Genomic DNA, 20,772 nt, shown 5'->3' with positions numbered 1-20,772 from the left:
AGCCCGGCAGAACATATAGCGCGTGTCACCATTCCCTTAATTATGCGTGTGCCTCTGAATGGATAAAACAGGCTCTTGTGTTGAGTTTCGTGTTTTTTTAATAATTGACGTAAACATAAGATGTATAAAACATACGCAGCATTGCACTGCGCACAAGGTATTTTTAAATCCAATTGAGCAATACTCTGATTCAAGCGTTTACATGCAGATATTTTCCTCCTGATCGGATTGCTTTCGGTCTACACCACCCCTTTCAATACGATCACAATTTCAATTGTATCGACCGATTCAGATTGATTCAGATTGTTTACATGAAGGCTTTTCAGTCCGATTGAGCCATCAATCCGATTACAAGTGGATTATGTGGTTGCATGTAAACGTGGCTAATATTGCATAACCCCACTGCGATGCTTCAATTCTCGCTTGTCGAGCTCTTAAAGTACAATTAACCCAATCTCACCTTCTGTCAGGGAGGAAGTAGATTTTCACGTAAGGATTCCGCGGTCGGCCGTCTTCCCTTGAAGACAGGTCCTTCGCCCCCAGAATGGTGACGATGAGCTGATGGCCGACTTTGTCATACCACAGTTTGACCTGTAGGGGGAGAAAGATCAGAGTCAGATTAAGATGAACGTAGACTCTATGTGCTCAACTGATCCGTCTGTAGGCTCTGACCAGAGATGGGGGCAAGTCACACATGTTCAAGTCTCAAGTAAGTCTCAAGTCCCTACCATCAAGTCTCAAGCAAGTCTCAAGTCACAGTGCAAACAAACCAAGCAAGTCAAGTCAGCTCAAGCAAGTCAAGTCTAAAGATCAAGTCAAATCGAGTCAAGTCACAGTACAAAACAGAATAAAATCATATTTTATTTACCGCAACTTATTTTTTCCTCAGAAATGAAGTTAATTATACATTTAAAATAATAATGTTTTAAATACAACACTTTGAATATAAAGTATGAAATTATTATTTTAATTATGAAGCTAGCAGGTTGTAGCAAATGACTGTTTTAATGAGTGAGTCACAGAAGCGTTCATTTAACTCATTCGTTTAAAACAGTTGATTCATTCATGAACGAGCAAGAATGGGTTACTGAATCACTCAATCGATTCGTTCAATACCTGGGATTCGTTCAGTAGGGGTGTTCGGTTCCGGGTTTTTTGGAGTCGACTCCGATTCTCGACTCCCACTTTTGGAGTCGATGGAATCGACACTTCGACTCCATTTACTGTCATTCAAAACGGGCTCAGGAATACGAATATAAAATAAATGAATGAACTTCAGCTTGGGAACGTTGGGCTGCCAACCAATCTCCAAAGCCACTAGCAAATACACATGCATTTGTGCATCTAACACCATCACAGAGAGTTTTTGTGCTGTCAGACCAGTTACTCCTTTCTGGTCCTAAACCGAAGTGGTTTTCCAAGAGCACGCACCGCAAGGACATGACGGTCCAGGTCTAACCGTAGCTGTAGACTTATGGTAAAGCTAAGACATTTCGTTTCCTTTATTGTTTTTATATTTTTTATTGCATCGATTTTGGAGAGTTACAGTTACATAAATGAATACGTTTTGTACGTAAAGACACCGCGTTTCATTGTTTTGAATTGAGGCTCCGTAAATGTGCGCTAAACAAGCCTAAAACATTTATTTATTTATTTTCGTTTAAGAGTTTATAGATTCACCCTGGGCTAAATTCAACACTGTAAAAAAGGCATTGAGCCGACCTTGTGTTCTTTTCTTAATGTAACTCATAGCAAAATAACTCAAAATATCAACATGTAATTTTAAAACCAACAAATATGCTATAATAATATCCCAGCAACAATAACTTAATATATGATTTGTGACTTAACGCGACGCTTTCATTTAAAGCAACTTACAAAGTCTTAACAGTCGTTTATAGAAATAAAAGCTTGAAGAGGGACAGACGAAATATAATAGAGTTTTTAATAAGAATTTTTTAGAATTTAATGAGATCGGATTGAAGGTGAAGAATGAACGGGAAATATTGCGTGTACTTTTGTGAGCGAACAAGTAGGCGTCGCCATGCTCTGATTAACTCAGTGTTTTGGATCAGCTGTAAACGTGTACAATCAGAGAGAGTGGAGGTATATGGCAAGCCGAATTAGCTTTTAATCATTCTCAGGATATGCATTTTTGATATCAACAATTCAATTTTTACTAGTAAAAATTATAATTCTTGATATCAACAATGGAATTTCTACTAGTAACAATTACTATTTTTGATATCAACAATTCAATTTTTACTAGTAAAAATGTGAATTCTTGATATCAGCAATCACGTCATCACTCGCAGAAATGTGTATTCTTCATATCTGTAATTGCATTTTTACTAGTTAAATGTCACAATAGACTGCCATTCAAATTCAATTTCAGATATCAATTATGCATTTCTTACATGTTAAAAATCTTATTTCAAATATCAGAAATGCAATTTTTACTAGTAAAAACATAATTTTGGATATCAAGAATTGAATTTTTACTAGTTGAAATGCTCATTCTTGATATCTGTAAATGAATTTTAACATGTTGCATTTGGTATTTCTGATATCAGGAAATGCATTTCAGATATCATTAAATCTAAGAGTAATTGTAGATATCTAAAATGGCTTTCTTACTAGTAACAATCACATTGTTGATATCAAGAATTAACATTGTCACTAGTGAAAATGTAATTCTTGATATCATAAATTGGCATTTTTACATGTAGTAATTAAATTGTTGATATCAAGAATAGACATTATCACTAGTAACCACACAATTATTGATATCAAAAATTATGTTTTTTACTAGTAAGAATTGCATTTATGATATCTGAAATAAGATTTTTAACGTGTAAGAAATGAATTGTTGATATCTGAAATTGAATTTGAATGGCAGCCTATTGTGATATTTAACTAGTAAAAATGCAATTACAGATATCAAGAATTACGTTTTTTACTAGTTGTAATTCAATTTTTGATATCAAGAATACACATTTCTGCGAGTGATGACGTCATTGTTGATATTAAGAATTCACATTTTTACTAGTGAAAATTTAATTACTGATATCAAAAATAGTAATTGTTACTAGTAGAAATTCCATTGTTGATATCAAGAATTATAATTTTTACTAGTAAAAATTGAATTGTTGATATCAAAAATTCATATCCTGAGATCGATTAAAAGCTAATTCGGCTTGCCATAGGAGGTATGACTTTTACCTGATTGGTTTTTAAATGTTATTCGTTGCTTTGCGCCAATCACAAAGACAATGTAACCGATTTGAGTCAATGACAACATTAAAAATTACGGCGAGTACGAAGAGTCGGCGAGTCGATTCCTGTCTTGGAGTCGATTCCGACTTTAGGGACATTAAGAGTCGAGGAATCCCTATCGTTCAGTAAACGTTTTTATTGTGTTGCGGAAAGACGTGTTTTCCTGTAGCCTATCTGTACTGAACTGTTGGCAGCCGCGTTGCTATTCTGGAAATATTGTTACTTAATACGTCCTAAATAAACTAACGAGGTCAAATGCCTACTACAGCCATTTTGCTTATATATCTAGGATTTTGGATGAAAGAGAAACATCACAAATTGATAAAACACGGTCACTGTGGTAACGTTACAATTCCTTATTATTTTCCGTGTGCCAAGAGTGACACAATAAAGCACTTTTGAGAGGCTAACACCATCGCATTTTATCGCAGTTTGACGTCGCGAATTACAAAAATGCGATTAATAATTACTTTAATTTAATGACAGACTTAATATAAATTTAGAGACAAATAATATAAAAACCAATGCTGTTTCCACATTCTAAGATTTTAGTCGAATAACAGTTAACAGCTTACATACCTTTTCTTTTTGAAGTGTCGATATCCTGCCTTTGTAAATGCATACAGCAAATCTTAGTCAATATTGTCAGTGTCGAAGTGTTTATATCGAAAAGAAAACCTCTTGGGAGATTCCTTTGCTCTGTATTTGGCGCGCTGTATTTCTGTGCTCGTGCAGCGTCATGAAACGTGCACTTGCACAGACTCGGATCATTGGTTCCGCTCCGTGTCTTGCGTTTTGTTTACCAATGTTGCAATGTATATTTAAAATAATTAATTACAGTTGTTATAAAGTAAAGTCTTGCCAAGTCATGAAGTTCAAGTCAAGTCAAGTCACTGGATCCCAAGTCCAAGTCAAGTCGAGTCATTTTCTTTATTTAGTCAAGCGAGTCACAAGTCCTTAAATTTGCGACTCGAGTCAAGTCATGTGACTCGACTCCCCCATCTCTGGCTCTGACCAATCCCATTTTACTATCGGATGCTGTCTGACATCATTGTCTGCAAGATGCCTTTTTTCTTTTCTAAAGCTTTATCAAAATCCTAGGAAAAGCATATGCTGGATGGAAGTATTTGACAGACCTCCTTCCAAAATATGTATGACATCACTGAGAAATTTGACATTTGCTCTAAAGTAAATTAACATGAATAACCTTAAGCACAAAACAATAACGTAACTTAAGTATCATAGTGAGATACATTAATGTTATTGGTTCGAATTGCGTCAAAAAACTATTGCCTCAATTCAGTTGACTGTAAAAACACATAAATACATAGTATAGGTTTCACAGTAAGCTTCTTTAGTCAAGCTTAAAAACCAGAGGACGTAATATGTATTCTAACATTGCGGTATTTTACATTCTAGATGCATGACATAACAAGCTCGCTGCCCATGCAAGTATGGACGTGCTATAAAATGCTTAGAAGTCAGACACACACATAAATAACAAATCAAAATTCTAGACCTTCTAAGCCCAGAGGCCACACTTGCTTTAATTTAAAGGAAATGCTTTAAAGGTTTAATGCAAACACTGCCTCCTTAGGCCAAAGTGTGAAACGTGCAATAATATGTAAGATAAAAGAATGAAACAAATTGTACAAGTTAGCTGTCATGGCTCTGCTTCATTTAGTCATGTTTTTCTTGGTCCTGTAGCAGAGCCATGACAAAGTCTTTGGTTATGTGTGGAGAGAAACATATTATTGTCCTTTCGACAATAATAAGCGTTCTCTCCAGTGTCTCGTCATTGGCCCCGCTCCTCTCGTTTCCTTGTGATCTTTCCCTGAGTGTTTGATTAACCACACCTGCCCCATGTCGTTATCCCTCGTTTGTGTTTCCTATATATACCCTCTTGTTTCTTTGTCTTGTGTTGGTGGATTTACATGTGGATGTTTGTGTACCTGTGATGTCGTGTTGTATTCCAAACCTGTCCAAATCGATGTTCCTTGTTCCCACCGTGAGTCATTGTTGGTCTTGTTTATGTTAGTTTAAGTCAAGTGTTTTATAGTCTAGTTAATAGTCCTTGGTTCCTGTGTTTTCCTGATATTATTTATTCCCATTGTGTTTGTCAGTGTTTTTCCCCATCGAGGGAGTTTTTGTTTTGTGTTTATATTTAAAATAAAATACCCCTGTTAACCCCCCATTAAGTTTAAAATATTCTTTAAAATCATCTGAACACATCCTAACATTAGAAAAGTGTTTCTGTATAGTAAAGTGCGGAACAACTGTAAAAACTAGTACATGCACCACATTATTCTGTATACTTAAAGGCAGGGTAATCGATTTCTGAAAACTGTTGTTATTTGATATCGACAACAAAACACATGTCTACGCAACAGGAACATGCCCCTTCCTGCATTGCTCCACCATCAAACGTGAAATGTCTTTCTCTGCTGGAAAGTCTTCACCATAGTATCGCAAGTGTTAGCGTATCTCCGCTTAAAATCCTTCGACATAGTACCGCGGGTCCTAACGTGTCTCCGCTGGACAGTCTTTATAATAATAACGCGGGTCCTAGCTCCTGCCTGACTTTTAATCTTGTTTTAAAACTTAAAATCCACAGACCCCTTTTATGTAATCAATAAGCAGTGTTGGGTGTAACTACTTACTGTAATTTAATTACTTTTCACTTGAAAAAGTAAGGGATTACTCTTATTTTTTTCTGTAATTTAATTACAGTTACTTTTGATGTAATGAAACTAAATACTTTGTGTAATATATGTGTGTGCAATAGTGGAATTGACATCAAAATTCAAAGTCTAACTTTAAAATGAATGCTTTAATGTATAATTCTCACATTTGTAATACTTTGGTCAGTAAATAAGAGTACTTTATGTAGTTTATATTATTTATTTGAATGAATTAAAAGAGCAGTTTCATGTCTATCCTTGAATCACTTAACTAATCAAGGTTGAAGTAGGATATAGAAAGTAATTAGTAATAAGTAGGGATGTAACGATTCACCGTGAGCCGGTTGAAAATCGGTTGTAATGAGCAACGATTCAAATCGGTTGAGGCTTGAACTGAATCGCGATACATTTTTTGAACAGCAGGGGCCGCTATTTTCACTGCAAATCTAAACGTGGATGCTGATATTTCTTAAATGCAAAAAAATCCAAGAAAAGCACATACAGTATTAGTTTGTTTATATTAAAGAGACTTTTTCTATTATTAATTTGTTATAAAATTGCAGTTTAGTTTTGTTATTTGAAATAAAACATTATTTTATCATACAAAGAAACGTGAAGCATTTAAGAAATAATGCAAGGGAAGTTGTTCATTTCTAATTTGTTTCAACTCATTTTTTCAAAATAAATCGTGAGTAAATCGTGACTAAATCGCATCGTGAGATCAGAATCGTGACTCGCATCGCATCGTGAGCTGAGTGAATCGTTACATCCCTAGTAATAAGTAACTAAATACTTTTTGGAGAGAGTAATTTGTACAGTAATCTAATTACACTATTGAATATGTAATTAGTAACTAGTAATTAATTTTTCAGAGTAACTTACCCAACACTGTAAATAAGACATCAGTACACTACAGTCTTTCTAGTGCCCGCTTGCTCTTTTCCCTCCATCAACATGAGCGGACACGCCCCTTACTGCTGATTGGCTACAAGTGTGTTTTGGTACTCGGCCTGACTCAGTTTTCTAAAGCGTTTTTGAAAAATGCTAACCCTGCCATTAAAAGAAAGTCGCTATCAAAACAGTTACTTTATTTATTTTGGTACCACTGGGTACAATTAGCTTTTTGCCGCATCTCTGCACTCGAGAAATATAAAACAGAGACCGTTAATTGTGCTATAAACAATTTCAGCTGATTTGCAAACTTCCATTACACTGAACCACTGCATTACCCCCCTTCTCATGCCTTTAACCACACCCCCTATCCAAAGCTCCACCCTAGCTGAGATCACAGCCGACTTTTTCTTTTTGAGCCCTTTGTGTTCTTCAGGACAGGTGTTACTTTTAAGAACAACCATTTTAGTAATGTCTCTCAAGTAGTACCATTTATTTGTGGTCTTTGAGTCATAGTTCATCCTAAATGAAAATTCTGTCATCATTTACTCACCCTCTTGTCATTTCAAACCTACTGTATATGACTTTCTGTCTTCCGCAGAACACAAAGAAGATATTTTGAAAAATGTTGTTAACCGGCAGCCATTCGCTTGCATTGGTTTTGGTCCATACAATAGAAGTGTATGGGTGCTGGAGCTGTTCGGTTACCAACTTTCTTCAAAATATCTTCCTTTGTGTTCTGCAGAAGAAAGTCATCCAGGTTTGAAATGACAACAGGGTTAATAAATGATGATTTTTGGGTGAACTAGCGATGTAGCTTTCTCGCTTATGGCACCTTTAACGTATCCTTTTATCAGCAACATGAAACTTCCAGTGGTGAATGTTAGTACTGAACAAGAATGTTTATAGCACGATCACCATAGTGATGAATAGAAATGATTTTTATAATGTACTGTAAATTGTGCAGGGGCTCCAAAAGTACACTGAATCTGTTTCATTTCTAACAGTGTCGACGAGTATCAGAATTCAATAGAGTTTCATGTTACATGGAAAAAGAATCAAATTGTATGTCCTCGCATATTCTGAATCATTAAAACATTTAGAGAGACACAGTACCCCTCTGCCCAGGGTAAATGTCACATCACAGTAAAGGGTGTTACTGTACATCATTACTCCATGTTTGTAGATAGTCAAGTGTTTTTTAATATTTTGAGCTATTTTATTCCATGCACATGCTTTGTGGCTTATAACAACATTACAAAAAGATAAAAATATATATAAAACACAGATCACAAGCAAAGATTATTTTGAACACGCAAACTAAGGAAATAAAGTCGATAATGCAGCCGTTTTCCCGCTGCGCATTATCTAGAAGATTTAGAGAACTAAAGCAATGCAATAGTGTGTCTTATAAACAGGAACGGTTACCTGAACTCTAGGGTTAAAAGGCTCAATTCTTCTACTAAGGCTTTGGCTCTGGGTAAGAAAAAGTGAATAAAAAAAATACAATGATGAGAAATGTAATAAACTTAAAACCTGAAATGACAAAACCAGTTGTTAATGCAACACTAGGGAAGCCAAACAGGAGACTCAATTTAAAGATGTTCTTTCACATAGGAATCTTTTGCTTTTCTTTATATTCACTTCCATTAACTGTTATTCTCTCTACCATCAGTGATCTGTAAAGACACTCAGATGAGTAATGTATTTTTATCCCTGTGAATTCAGCAGAATGTTTTTGACTTTGTCTAATGGGTGAACTGCTATTTACATTGAATCTCCCGCTTAGCAAATACACAATAGCAAGATTGTTATTTAACACACAAACACATGTACAGTACACGCCATATAGTGTTAGAATGGTCAGATTCAATGGGATACAGAAGAAGAGTATGACAAGTTTAGGAAAATGTTGAAATTAATGATATAAATTGATCAGCCAGGCCAGTTATAGGTGATTTTTGTAAGTCAATAATACAGTCTTATAATACAGGATCCCGCTTATGTCAGTTCCAAAATACAACAACAACACATCCAATAAACAGACAATTTTTGCTTTCAATTCCTTTCAATTCAAACACAAGACTGAGCAAATATGATTATGGTTAAAAAGAATACTATCAAGATCACAACGATCATTTTTCATATATGCACAGTAAAATATTTTAAAGGCAAGCTTGAAAATCTTGAAATCTGTTTTTGTCGTTTCAGACAAATAAAATTAATATTAATGTAAGTTCATGTGTGTAAAAGTTAATATATTAATGTATTGATGTTATATCAGGCATTCACTTGCTTCTCTAAACATTAGTATCACTTATCAGACATTGACAAACCCATAGACCTCTAGTTGAAAACATCCATTCTTTTCTTTTGTTTTACCCAGAGAACAACCTGCACTTCATTTATATTGCTTAAATCAACCCGCTTGTGCACTTTACACCGGAGTAAATCATGTTCTACAAGCAGACAGGGTATTTTTACAGTCACACAATGGACTACATGAGAGCAGAATGTAATCTGATCAGGTTTGGAGAGACTAGGAGGTCTCGCGTCATGTTTGCCAAACTTCCAATGAGCTTTAAAGAGCCCAGGATAACTAATACATAAATGACTGTCCATTAATGTCGGTTACAATGTAATACTATAAAGTTACATTCTCATAAGAGCGGAAAACATATTGTAAAATGTTTCTTTTTTATATAATAGAGAGCACCAAGTCCTTTGTAAATAAGAGGAGTATTGTGAACTTACTGTAAGCTGTCCCGATAAATACTGAGGGGCGTCCCGCAGCATGCCGGGGCTCATGGGAGACGTGATGGATATGGATGGCCGATCCATCTTTTGTGACTCAAATGAACTGGAACCTAAGCAGACATTCATTGAAGAGCAAATGCATATATGAGACAGAAGAACAGAGACTCAACTTACTGTAAAAACACAAAAAATAAATAGAAATTGTCTCGTCAGATGTCGAATACAGTTTTTGCTGAAACGTTTCAGCAATGTCTTGCTAAATTTGTCATGGCTCTGCTTCATTTAGTCATGTTTTTCTTGATCCTGTAGCAGAGCCATGGCAAAGTCCGGTGATCGAGCCGGCGTTCAGTCCGGTGATCGAGCCGGCGTTCCAGCCGGTGATCCAGCTGGCTTCCAGCCCGGTGCAGCCGGCGTCAAGCCCTGTCCAGCCGGCCTTTCAGCCGACATTCCAGCCGGTACAGCAGCCGGCCTTCCAGCCAGGCCCAGCCTTGTCCCGCCGACGCTCAAGTCGGCGGTCCCCCCCAGGACTTCCCCTAAGTTCCCCAGGACTCCGCGCCCTCGAGCGCAGCCGGGGACTAAGACTATTCCCCCTTCTCCCTACCCCCATGGACTGCCCCCTAGGAGCCCTTGTTTGGCCCCACCCCCTCCCATGTTTGTTATTTTTATTGTCCCACCCAAGCCCTGTTGTTATTTTGTCATGTCTGCCGTTGATTTTGTTTTCTCTGTTTTGCCTTGTCCTGTCTGTCACCCAGTCGGTCTTGTCTCGTCCGTCTACCCCTTGGTGAGCACCTGGAGGTGCTCATTAAAGGGGGGGCTTCTGTCATGGCTCTGCTTCATTTAGTCATGTTTTTCTTGGTCCTGTAGCAGAGCCATGGCAAAGCATTAGGTTTTGTGTGAGAAGACCATGGGATGTTTATCTTCTGATATCTCATGTGTTTTCTCATGTCTTGTCATTGGCCCCGCCCCTCTCGTCTCATGTATTGCTTTCCTGCCGTGTCTAATGTTCCCCACCTGCCCTTGTTAATTATCCTTTGTTTGTCTACCCTTTAAATAGTCCTCATGTTTCATTGTCTTGTTGCTCGTGGATTACGTACGTTCTTTGTACCTGTGCTTTCAGTCTGCCATCATTTTGTATTCCAAGCCTGTCAAGTCGATGTACCGTGTTTCCACCGTGAGTCAATGTTTGTCTAGTTTATGTCAGTTTAGGTTAAGTGTTTTGTAGTCTAGTTAGTAGTTTATTGTTCCTGTGGAGTCTGTTATTATTTATTCCCCTTGTCTTTGTCATTTTACCCCCGCGTGGGTTTTTGTTTTGTGTTTATTGTTTAAAATAAAATCTTGTGTTAACCCCTTCACTCCCTGCTGCCTGCATCTGGGTTCTTTCCCTCCTCGATCGTGACAAAATTCAATCGTCAATGTTATCACTGTGAAAAAAAATGTTCCGAAAAATCTGAAAATAAAAACGTATGGTACATTATGAATTTCAAAACAAAAAAAAGAAATTGGAATTTAGGAATCAGAATTAGAAAGAAAAAACGAGGTTTATAAATCATAACGTAATTGTTAAATTAAAAATAAATTAGTTGTGACTGTGTGGAGTCAACCTATTAAATTCAGCACATAAAAGTCAAGGTAATAGATTTGATTATGCCAAGTTACCCATACTGTTAAAATCCATACATTTGATATGAACTGCTTTGGAAAAATAAAAAGTAACAATTTTGCACAAATAAATGTTAACGGTATACTGCTGTTCTACATCAAAATCAAAATCTTTTCATGAAGATTCAAGAAATACAAATATGTTTAGCATTTCCACCAGCTACTCACTGGACTCCAGTTGTGAATGTGTGCTTTCTGGTATCCTGGGTATATCTCTGCAATGACAGAAACACAGAGCTTAATTTTACTTTATTACTTTATTTTATTATTAATTGAAACGTTACTGATACAAATGCATTTAACATATTGTAAATGTATTTAAAAATGTATTTTTAATACTAAAATACTAACAAAACAAAAGCTCAAAAATATGTCGTACCCAATGGTTCGTGCGACCACTAGTTCCACCTGAGGCTCTGGCTTTGATTCTAAAATGATATTGTAAACTTCTTTAAATGTGGCTCCTTGTAACTTTCGGCCGTTCCACTCTAGGACCTGGTCACCTATGAAACAAGAACAATCTGTGATCAAAACACTCACCACTAATGCATAAAGTAACAAACCGTTTGAGTAATACAAATCCTATGTAAGATTACTGAATCACCGTAAGTACCTGGTCTGAGGTGTCCAACAGTATCTGCTAAACTCCCTTTCCTTACTTTGGTGATGAATGCACAAAGTTTACCAGACTCTGTCATCTTTCCCCCAACCACCTGCAAAATGAAAACACGTGTCAAAAGTCCAGTGCATTCGTTTTGCTGTATTTGGTATATTACATACATTTCTACAATAACAATTATACTTTTATTTAGATTTATTTATATTAGGGCTGTCAACGTTAGCGCATTAACGCATGGGTTACATTTTTTTCAGATTAACGCGTTAAAAATATTTAACGCAATTTACGCAGCATCCCTTTGTTTTGTCCTCCTTTCTCTAATGTTACATTATATAATCACGCTCATATTTATGGCTTTTAAGCGCGATTTGAAAAGGTTGCTTTGACGCGTTCAGTGAAAATAGACACCTTCTAGCTGTGGGACATGACAAAACCCAAAGCGAGATCAAGTCTGGTCTGATGCATACTGTCACGGGCTTAAGTCTGCGACAGTGAATCTCTGTCACACAGCACACCAGTATTAAGTTCTCTTTCGAGCTTGGATGATCAAAACCACACAAGATTAAGCCAGAAAGCCCATTTTGTCTAGCATTTTCCTAAGCAAAGACTTCAACTTGTTAAATAAAATCTTAAATGAATGCAAAGAGTTGTGAAAATGGGAGAGGCGTCAGATCTGCGTAAAGAGACAGCTCTTAAAGGGGCCGCATTCTTAAACCTGCTGCTGTGACTCCTGTCACTAATGTCAATCAAAGAACAAAAGAAAAGAGGAATTCAATGTCTTTTGTGGCTTTAATCAGAATTCTTCAGTATTTAAGTTACAATTTAGCATTACAGACTGTAAAGTGTTTGAGAACTTCATTCATTTTCTGTATATTTCCTACCTGTTAGACATGATAGCTCTCAATTATACTGTTGAATGGCTATAATTAATTTTATAATAAGTAAAAAATAATAAATTTAATGGAGACATCAGTTGCAGTACTAATATCAGAATATTGGTTTTCATTCATAAAATGATGCTGTTAAAGAAATCTGTTGTTTCTACATTAATTTGAAGATTATTTACATTAGAAAGTGAAAGTATATTTTAAAACATTAATGTTATGTGTGATTTAAAAAAATGTGTGATTTACTGTAACAGATTATTTTTTTTAATCGATTGACAGCACTAATTTATGTATATCTCGTTTCCCTTTCAAATTGTGTATCTGAATATTTGATGCTGCTGCAACAACTAAAACAATGTTTACTTAATTTGTTCTGTTGTTTTTATTTGTTTTGTGATTGTAATGTTTTATTTTGTTTCTGACTTAAACCTGCAATTAACTTTTTTCTGGTCTCGATACCTTTCCTGATTTGCGACGGTAAACTTATAATAATAATTTATCGAGATGCACCAATATATTGGCCAATAATCTGTATTGGTCGATAGTCTAAAAACAACCGATGATCTGGGCCGATATATCCTGTCAATCAAAAGTGGACAGGAAAATGCAGCGAATTTGTGCTCTGTATATAGAAAATGTATAGAAACATCACCACTTTGATGTTTAATATTAATAGTCATTATTTGAATTAATAACATTCAGGAAGTTAAGAAATATTAATTTAATCTTCAGAATCTGTATCGGCATATATCACTCTATATAATTGGTATGGTTTAAGAAATTTAGTATCAGTTCATCTCTAATCCTTTAAAATGGGAACTTTTGGGTACAATTTTGTGAAAATATCAGTTTGAGGTCATTTGACTTCAACTCATGTGAGTTAAGTCTGTAGAATAACTTGCATTTTTTATTTCAAACAGAGATGGTGATAGAGAAGCAAAAGTAATGGATTGCAGCTTTAAAAAATACAACAAAAATCTATGTTCACTTAAAAGAGAAATACTTGAAGGCATGCATTGCTACACTGAAAAAAACGAATGTGCATGTGTGTTATTTATCAGAGCTGTCCATGTTACTGAAAGAATTGCTGGAAAAGGCCTAAAGGTTTGTTTTAAAAACCACATGACCAATCGTTCTACTGAGAGCATCATACAAATCAAATCCCCACTAATGGCGGCCCATTGCAAACATACAAAGAAGATTACCAGCTGCCTCCTGGATAAAGATGGCTTTACATAACGACAGGCGTAGAGCCGAGGGCAATTGTGTGTGTGTGTGTGTTTGTTTGTCTGACAAAGTGCTGTTGGTAACAGATATAATGCGCACGGTAGCACTGAGCTGACACACAGTCAGTCATTCAGACCGTTCTCTATCAGTAACGATTCTCAGTAAGTGCTTTAACAAAGAACACCAGCTTCACGCTCCTGCTTTTAAACAGCTGACATGAGTGCATGGACTCCATTTAGTTCCACTGTAAGAGCCTTACAACACAGCTTTCATTTTGTTTTGTTTTTTTAACTATTTCCATGGTCCTGAAACATTAATTTAATCAAATAAATGTGTACTGATTCAGACACCATACTGTAACTTACAAAAACAATTTTTTTTATCCAAAATGACCATCTATTAAAAAATAACTTTAAACTTTCAGAAAGATGGATATACATCAATTCTTACGATCTACATTTTCACTTTAATTGGGTGATAAGAAAATGTCCCCGTCCAGTTGGGGTGAAAGTTGTTGTGTAAATAAATGACATTTGTATTTTTATTCTATTCCTGTGTAGCATTTGCTGTTCTCTACATCATTCTGAAGGATCCAAATGTTATAAATGAACCCAATTTTATTTTTTCGAATAAGATTCCTCATTATTTTATCCCAACAGATTGAGAGACACATTGTAGTATTTATATTTCACATCCTAAGAGAGCAGCTAAAAGGTGCATGCTTTATAGGGATCAGAAAGAGTTTGGAAGTAGGTAGTTGAAAAATAAACCTTAATGTGTCCTATGGAAAAATGAAGAAAACAAACCATTTAATAAAATATTATATTATATTATTAATATTTCTAATATAAAATAACATAAGAGAAATTTATCTTCATTGTTAGTTTTTTCCCTACATTTTTGCTATGTCACACCATAGAACACATGTACGGTTTATTTGTCAACTAGCCAAATATTGATGGAAAGCTACATTAAGTGTTTTTTGGGCAAAATGTGTGAGTGGACACAAACTAATGAATTAAACAACATTTGACATGCCAACTTTATCATAATTATTGCCATTATTACACAACACAGCCATTGTGACATCAAACACATGTCCAGCCAGGTGGCCGAGGGACTCACTTTCAGTCCCAAAAGAGCTCCGGAGTCGCGGGGAATGCTGCCATCCTTCATCCGCTTGTTGAGCAGAATCCTGCCTATGAGTCGATCTTCGTCTTTGGAGGGCTGCCATGCGACCGGGTGCTGTCAGGTCAAAGCCACAATAAACAATTTCAGAACACAAAGAAACCTGCCAATGCCGGTGTGGGGAAGGCTGAGATTAATTTTAATCCGATTTATCACACAAACTCTGTGGTTATTACAGGCGTACATCTAAAATAGGCTTAAAGAAATCTTTGAGAATGAATCTTTGATCTGAGCTTGACTAGACGACAGAATTTATATTTTAAGGTCTTAAATTAATCTCCACTAGAGCAATGACATGTCTTAAAATGTATATTTTTCTACAGCACATGTAAAAATACACTCATGTACCTATATGTTACAATGTCAATGCTTATATTAAAAACCTAATAAATATGTATTAAATATATTTATATATCAAAATAATTAAAGAGAATATAGAGTCACATCTTGAACAAAGAAATGTTCATTAATTTTGATAAAGCAATTGCTAACATTCCAGAAACCATTCCAGTTTTACAGAATTGCACTTAAAGGGAGAGTTCACCCAAATTACAAAGACATCTATGCAGATCTGGAACAACTTGAGGTAAATGAGTAAATTATGACAGAATTTTCATTTTCGGGTGAGCTGTTCCTTTAAAATTGACGTCCATGGGGCAAGTCATTTCATATCCTTAAAAAGCAATAACAGAGTCCACATCATTTCTTATGGTACTTTTATAGCTAGATGACCCTCTTATGTGTTTTAGGCCAATTTCACATTCATTTTGATGCAATACTGTATCTTGCGTCATAGACTTCTATTGTACTTGCATTTCTGTAAGCCTTTGCTTGAAAGACAAGTTATTAACTTCTTGGTTTTTTTTAACAAGGGCCTAAGTATTGTAGAGTTTGTGTGATCTGGTCGGGAGTGACATGCACCCATCGCATGCAGAGAGAAGCCCCCAGGTCGCGGACAGAGACCTTCTCGGTCACCACAGCCAAACCCCAGCACCACATCCAGCAAACACAAGCCTGAAAATGGCAGAAAGAGGAAACAAACACAAAGCCAGAAGAACTGCACAGAAAGGCTTATGAACACAAACGGTGATGGAAGGGAAAAAAAGAAAAACTTTGTGGCAAAACAAATCCTGGCTGGCTGCCTTTGAACAAGTGAGCGTATGTTTCCTGGGTGCGTCTCCTGGGTCGTGTCGGGCAGGAAGGGGGGGAGGAGTGAGGATTTGAACCAGTGAGGGGGTCTGGGACCCTACTGCGGCTGACGGGGCCACTACATGGAAATAACACACGAGACTGAGAGGACATGCAGCTCACGGGGAAACCCACATTCTCCGAGTGCCATGGCAACACACACAGTCACATGGTGAAGTGATTCGCCACTACGTCACTAGCGTGAGTCTACAGCGGCTAAGAAGCAAACGATAAAAGAGCAAAAGACAGGCTCCCTAGCAACTGCCACAGAAGAAAAGGAAATCTGAAAAACTTAACTTTTTATTTAAAGGAACAGTACACCCGAAATCAAAAATCGCCATTGACTCGTCCTCAAGTCGTTTCAAACAAAACAACTCACAGAAAGTAAGACACATTTGCAAAGACGTGAGGGTGAATAAATGACACAACTTTCACCGGGTGAGCTATTCCTTTAACATCCCAAAAGAGAAAATCAACATCTCACCTATTAGAACAAGGACCATATGAACATGGAACAAAATGAAGGAAAGGAAAGTCAAACGAAACAAAACATCAAACAAATGCAGGCTAGGTTTGTCCCAGTACCTTCTCACTATGGCTATGTTCCTCATTTAGGGTCGTGCTACTGCACGTATCAACCCCCGAGTCTTTAACTTGGGGTTCACACCAATCAGCATCTTCCTCCAAAGAGTGGCCCCCAAAGCGCACCATTTTCTTTTGGCCCTCAGATAAGATGTGTGACTGCTCAAAAGTTTGTCTTTTTCCCCTTTGACTGTCCCCTACAGACATGGGATACAAACAGAAAGAAACAAAAGACATGCAGAAGTGAAAATAAATCAAAAGAACCATGAAATGACAAAGAGAGAGAGTGACAGAGTGAGTGAGAGAGAGAGAGGTGGGACACTAGGCTCCGCGTGTCTCACCAAAGACATGGAGGCAGCATCGCTGCTATGCCACGTTGTGTGATCCCACCAGTGGCCATCCAAATCCCCTGCGAGTGCCACACACACATAGCAGAAAGCAGAGGTAGATTGTGAAGAAACAGAGAGACATAGGGACAAATACAGTATATTCACTCATTCACAGCCACAAACATTTCACATCAATCAGACTCGCACAGATTATAACACTCATACAAACAATTGCAAACATAATTGAAATGTGCAAAATTTGCTCACATGACTTTGCAGAAAGACCAAAATTGTGCAGTGCTCAAAGAAACCCGAAGTCGATATATGGTCTATGTCTGACTAATAAGATCTGAAGAGATCTAAGGACCGGGCACTAATACACTTAAGCTGAATGAAAAACTAGAACTGCCTGACTTGGCTTCGGTTTAAAATGGAGCAGACACAACCTTTATCAAACTGTGTTTTTTGCTCTGACACTGCCACATGACATCCTCAAATTTCAGAATAGCAGAAATGACTCCATCAGATACAGTATGACATCATCAGATCTGTCTTATCCAATAGCTCAGTTTCAAGCCTAGACTACACCCAGCCATAGACCAGCTGTGTTTAAACACCAAGATACTACCTTGACATATAGGACTCGGTACGCTAAACTTCTAAACGCCAGAGCTAGGAGATATCAGATTTAATGCAGAAAAGAGAAAGGGTCACAGCCTAAACCTCTTCCTGTGGTCCACACAAAAACCTTTAGTATAGTATACAGTATTGATGATGTCAGACAGAAACCTTGCATCTCTAAAACCGCTACTTCAGATGAAGTATTCTTTAAAATAAAGAAAAACTGTGTTGTTAAAATTGACAAGCTCTTTTTAATACTTTTTATGGGCTAAATATTTGCGAAACCTATACTCACAATTATGAACGACGAAAAGCAATGGTTTATTAAAAAGAAAATTATGAAATATGTTGATCATATTTTTATTTCATTTCATTCTTGAGCACGGCTCTCAAGACAGAAAACTTGTTTCTCTAAAACTGCTACTTTGTATACATTAAAACTGCTAAAACATTGTATTTTCTAAATAAAGAAACACTGTGTTGGTAAAGTATACAAGCTCTTTGTAATACTTTTTATTGGCTAAATATTTGCGAAACCCAATCACAACCATGAATGATGACCAATAGTAATGATTTATTGAAGGAAAATATTAAAATATGGCAATACAAGCCAAGGTTTTATTTGTATATTTTTTTATTAATGTGCAAAATGCAGAAATACTGTAAGATTTTTGGTCAACAAGATACTTTAGTCACCGGAGTGAAAAACTGAATATACAATCACAGTAAATATTGTATTGTGTTATGGTCTTTGTGTACTGTTGTTGCTGTTTCTGTGTTCTGGATGCTCCTGTCACCAAAACAAATTCCTTGTATGTGCAAACATACTTGGCAATAAATCTCTTTCTGATTTCTGATTCTGATTTCTAAATTACTAAACTACATATAAAGTCTGGCAGTGATACAAACTAAACAAAGATGTTCCTGTAGCTCACTTGGTATTACCCGTTAAGGGTCATGAATTCTATTCAGGGTACCCACAAACTGAAAAAATGTACATCATCAGGGTTTTTCCTGGCTCAAAATGAGGTGGAGGTGGTGCCATCCTGATCTTGTACACACACGTAGGCCTACCGTACCTTTAAGTGGATTAACCAAAGTGACTTTGACATTAAAAGTTCTAATAAAATTTGATGAAAATTACAATTATTAAGTTATATAAAACATTACTTTTATTCAACCAAACAGATTTTTTTTAATCAAATAAAGCTTTTTTTTTATCATTTTCAACTAACTTTTCAGCCCATAATAGCCAACTGAATTAACCAGTCTTACTAAATGAGCAAAGCTCATTCACATCTTGCGTTCTCTGTGGTTCACTTTAAATGATTCAATGATCTTTTATATTCGCTAGTGACTGAAAAGTTAAATAGTTTAAATGAATAGATTTTAAATAGTTTAAATAGTTTACAAATGACAGTCTGTTAAATGCTCGCAGCATTTCTTGTGAAGACACCCGAAATAATTTTGGCGAGAGTCTGAGGCGGCACGACATTTGACGGAGGCGGCCGCCTCCAATTTCTCTATGCAGGAAAAACCCTGATCATAAATGCATATCTGCCAAGTAAACACAATTAGCTTCCACAGATGTGGTCGGACGAGGGGTTTTGGGTGAACGGTTCCTTTAATCTCCGCAGGACGACAGCGCAAACGCGGCAGTCTCGTTCGCTGTGTCCCGGGATCTACTTCTCTCTCGCTCTCAGCAGGCGGCTGAAGTGCTGATTCAGACATAAGCGCAGCTCTCAGCCCGCTCTCCATCACTCTGACAACTCAATAAAAAAACAGTGTAAACTATTAATTGGATCATTAATTATTGATGCCGCTTTTACTACGGAGGGACAGAAGCTGTGAGAGAGAGAGAGAGAGACAGAGGCGAGTGACGTGGCGCGCAATCATAAAACCAGTATTTGATATTGGTCTCCGGAAAGATTTTAAATAAGAACATTTTGCCTTAAAATGAGATGCAGGCTCGCTGGATCTCACACATATCTTCAATAGCAATACAGTAGGAGATATTTCCTCAACTTTTTCGTCTTTTGTTATATCCTTTCATTAAAAAAATTGCATAATGACATAATCCAGGAAGTGACCTCTTTTCTTATGAGAAAACAATAACATTTTCTTATGTTCCGCTATTCTTTGGTAAAATTACAAAAGTTAGTATGAAGAAAAAATTACAAAAGTTTAAAAACATTAAGAATGCAGTTAGCCAAATGTCATGCTGATATCATGCTTGTTTTTATGATCTGGCTAAGCTCCGCCCCTAATATCTTCTAATCACAATCTGTTCTTCTGCCCATTACATAGTTTGGCTTGAATCACATAATGTCTTTTCGGCTGGTTCTGAGAGCGGGTCTAAGCGCAGAGCCAGATGTGAGCCAATCGCAATAGCTTATCCTGATCTGAAAGCAGGCCTGCAGCCAAGCTGATGCCATGGTAACCTGCTTTCACTTCATTACGTCCGATCTTCAGACAGTCAGACAGCAAAACAAATAACGTCAAAACCTGAATTCAGAACCGGAAGCACCAACCATCTAGTAGCCTGCCTTAACAATAAAAGAGAAACAGGATTAAAGGATATTTCCTGAATATTTACTTTTTATGGCCATTCAGGTTTGATTGAACCATTAAATATGGGAATAAGATATAAAAATGAGAAAACACTAAAATCGCTGAACAAAATGTTTTAAGCAAACAACATCATGGAATATCAGAAGAATCAGAAGAGCTTTATTGCCAAGTGTGCTTGCACACGCAAGGAATTTTCTTTGGTGTTGGAAGCTTCTAGTACAGACATTCAACACAATGACAATACAATATAATACGATTTACAGTCTAAAAGATTCTAAATTGTGCATATATAAAAT

The 20,772-nt window shown here is 36.6% G+C and overlaps 1 protein-coding gene across 19 annotated transcripts in view; it reads right to left on the bottom strand.

The window, feature by feature from the left end:
- rims2a (regulating synaptic membrane exocytosis 2a) overlaps positions 1-20,772 on the bottom strand; it is a 169,537-nt gene that overhangs the window by 75,844 nt on the left and 72,921 nt on the right. For 11 of the 19 annotated variants that reach the window (XM_057339824.1, XM_057339827.1, XM_057339839.1 and 8 more), the window contains 8 exons: positions 16,959-17,152; positions 15,123-15,242; positions 11,878-11,977; positions 11,644-11,767; positions 11,433-11,479; positions 9,603-9,715; positions 8,277-8,324; positions 461-591 (listed from right to left, as the gene is read on the bottom strand). In XM_057339824.1, the coding sequence (XP_057195807.1) occupies positions 461-591; positions 8,277-8,324; positions 9,603-9,715; positions 11,433-11,479; positions 11,644-11,767; positions 11,878-11,977; positions 15,123-15,242; positions 16,959-17,152 (877 nt within the window). Of the gene's footprint in view, positions 1-460; positions 592-8,276; positions 8,325-9,602; positions 9,716-11,432; positions 11,480-11,643; positions 11,768-11,877; positions 11,978-15,122; positions 15,243-16,958; positions 17,153-17,296; positions 17,365-20,772 lie in introns of all 19 variants that reach the window. The other 8 variants (XM_057339833.1, XM_057339835.1, XM_057339844.1 and 5 more) reach the window with 3 other exon arrangements.

Source organism: Triplophysa rosa, linkage group LG8 (assembly GCF_024868665.1).
Source record: "Triplophysa rosa linkage group LG8, Trosa_1v2, whole genome shotgun sequence".
NCBI classification, from domain to species: domain Eukaryota; kingdom Metazoa; phylum Chordata; class Actinopteri; order Cypriniformes; family Nemacheilidae; genus Triplophysa; species Triplophysa rosa.
This window is presented reverse-complemented; position numbering and strand designations above follow the sequence as displayed.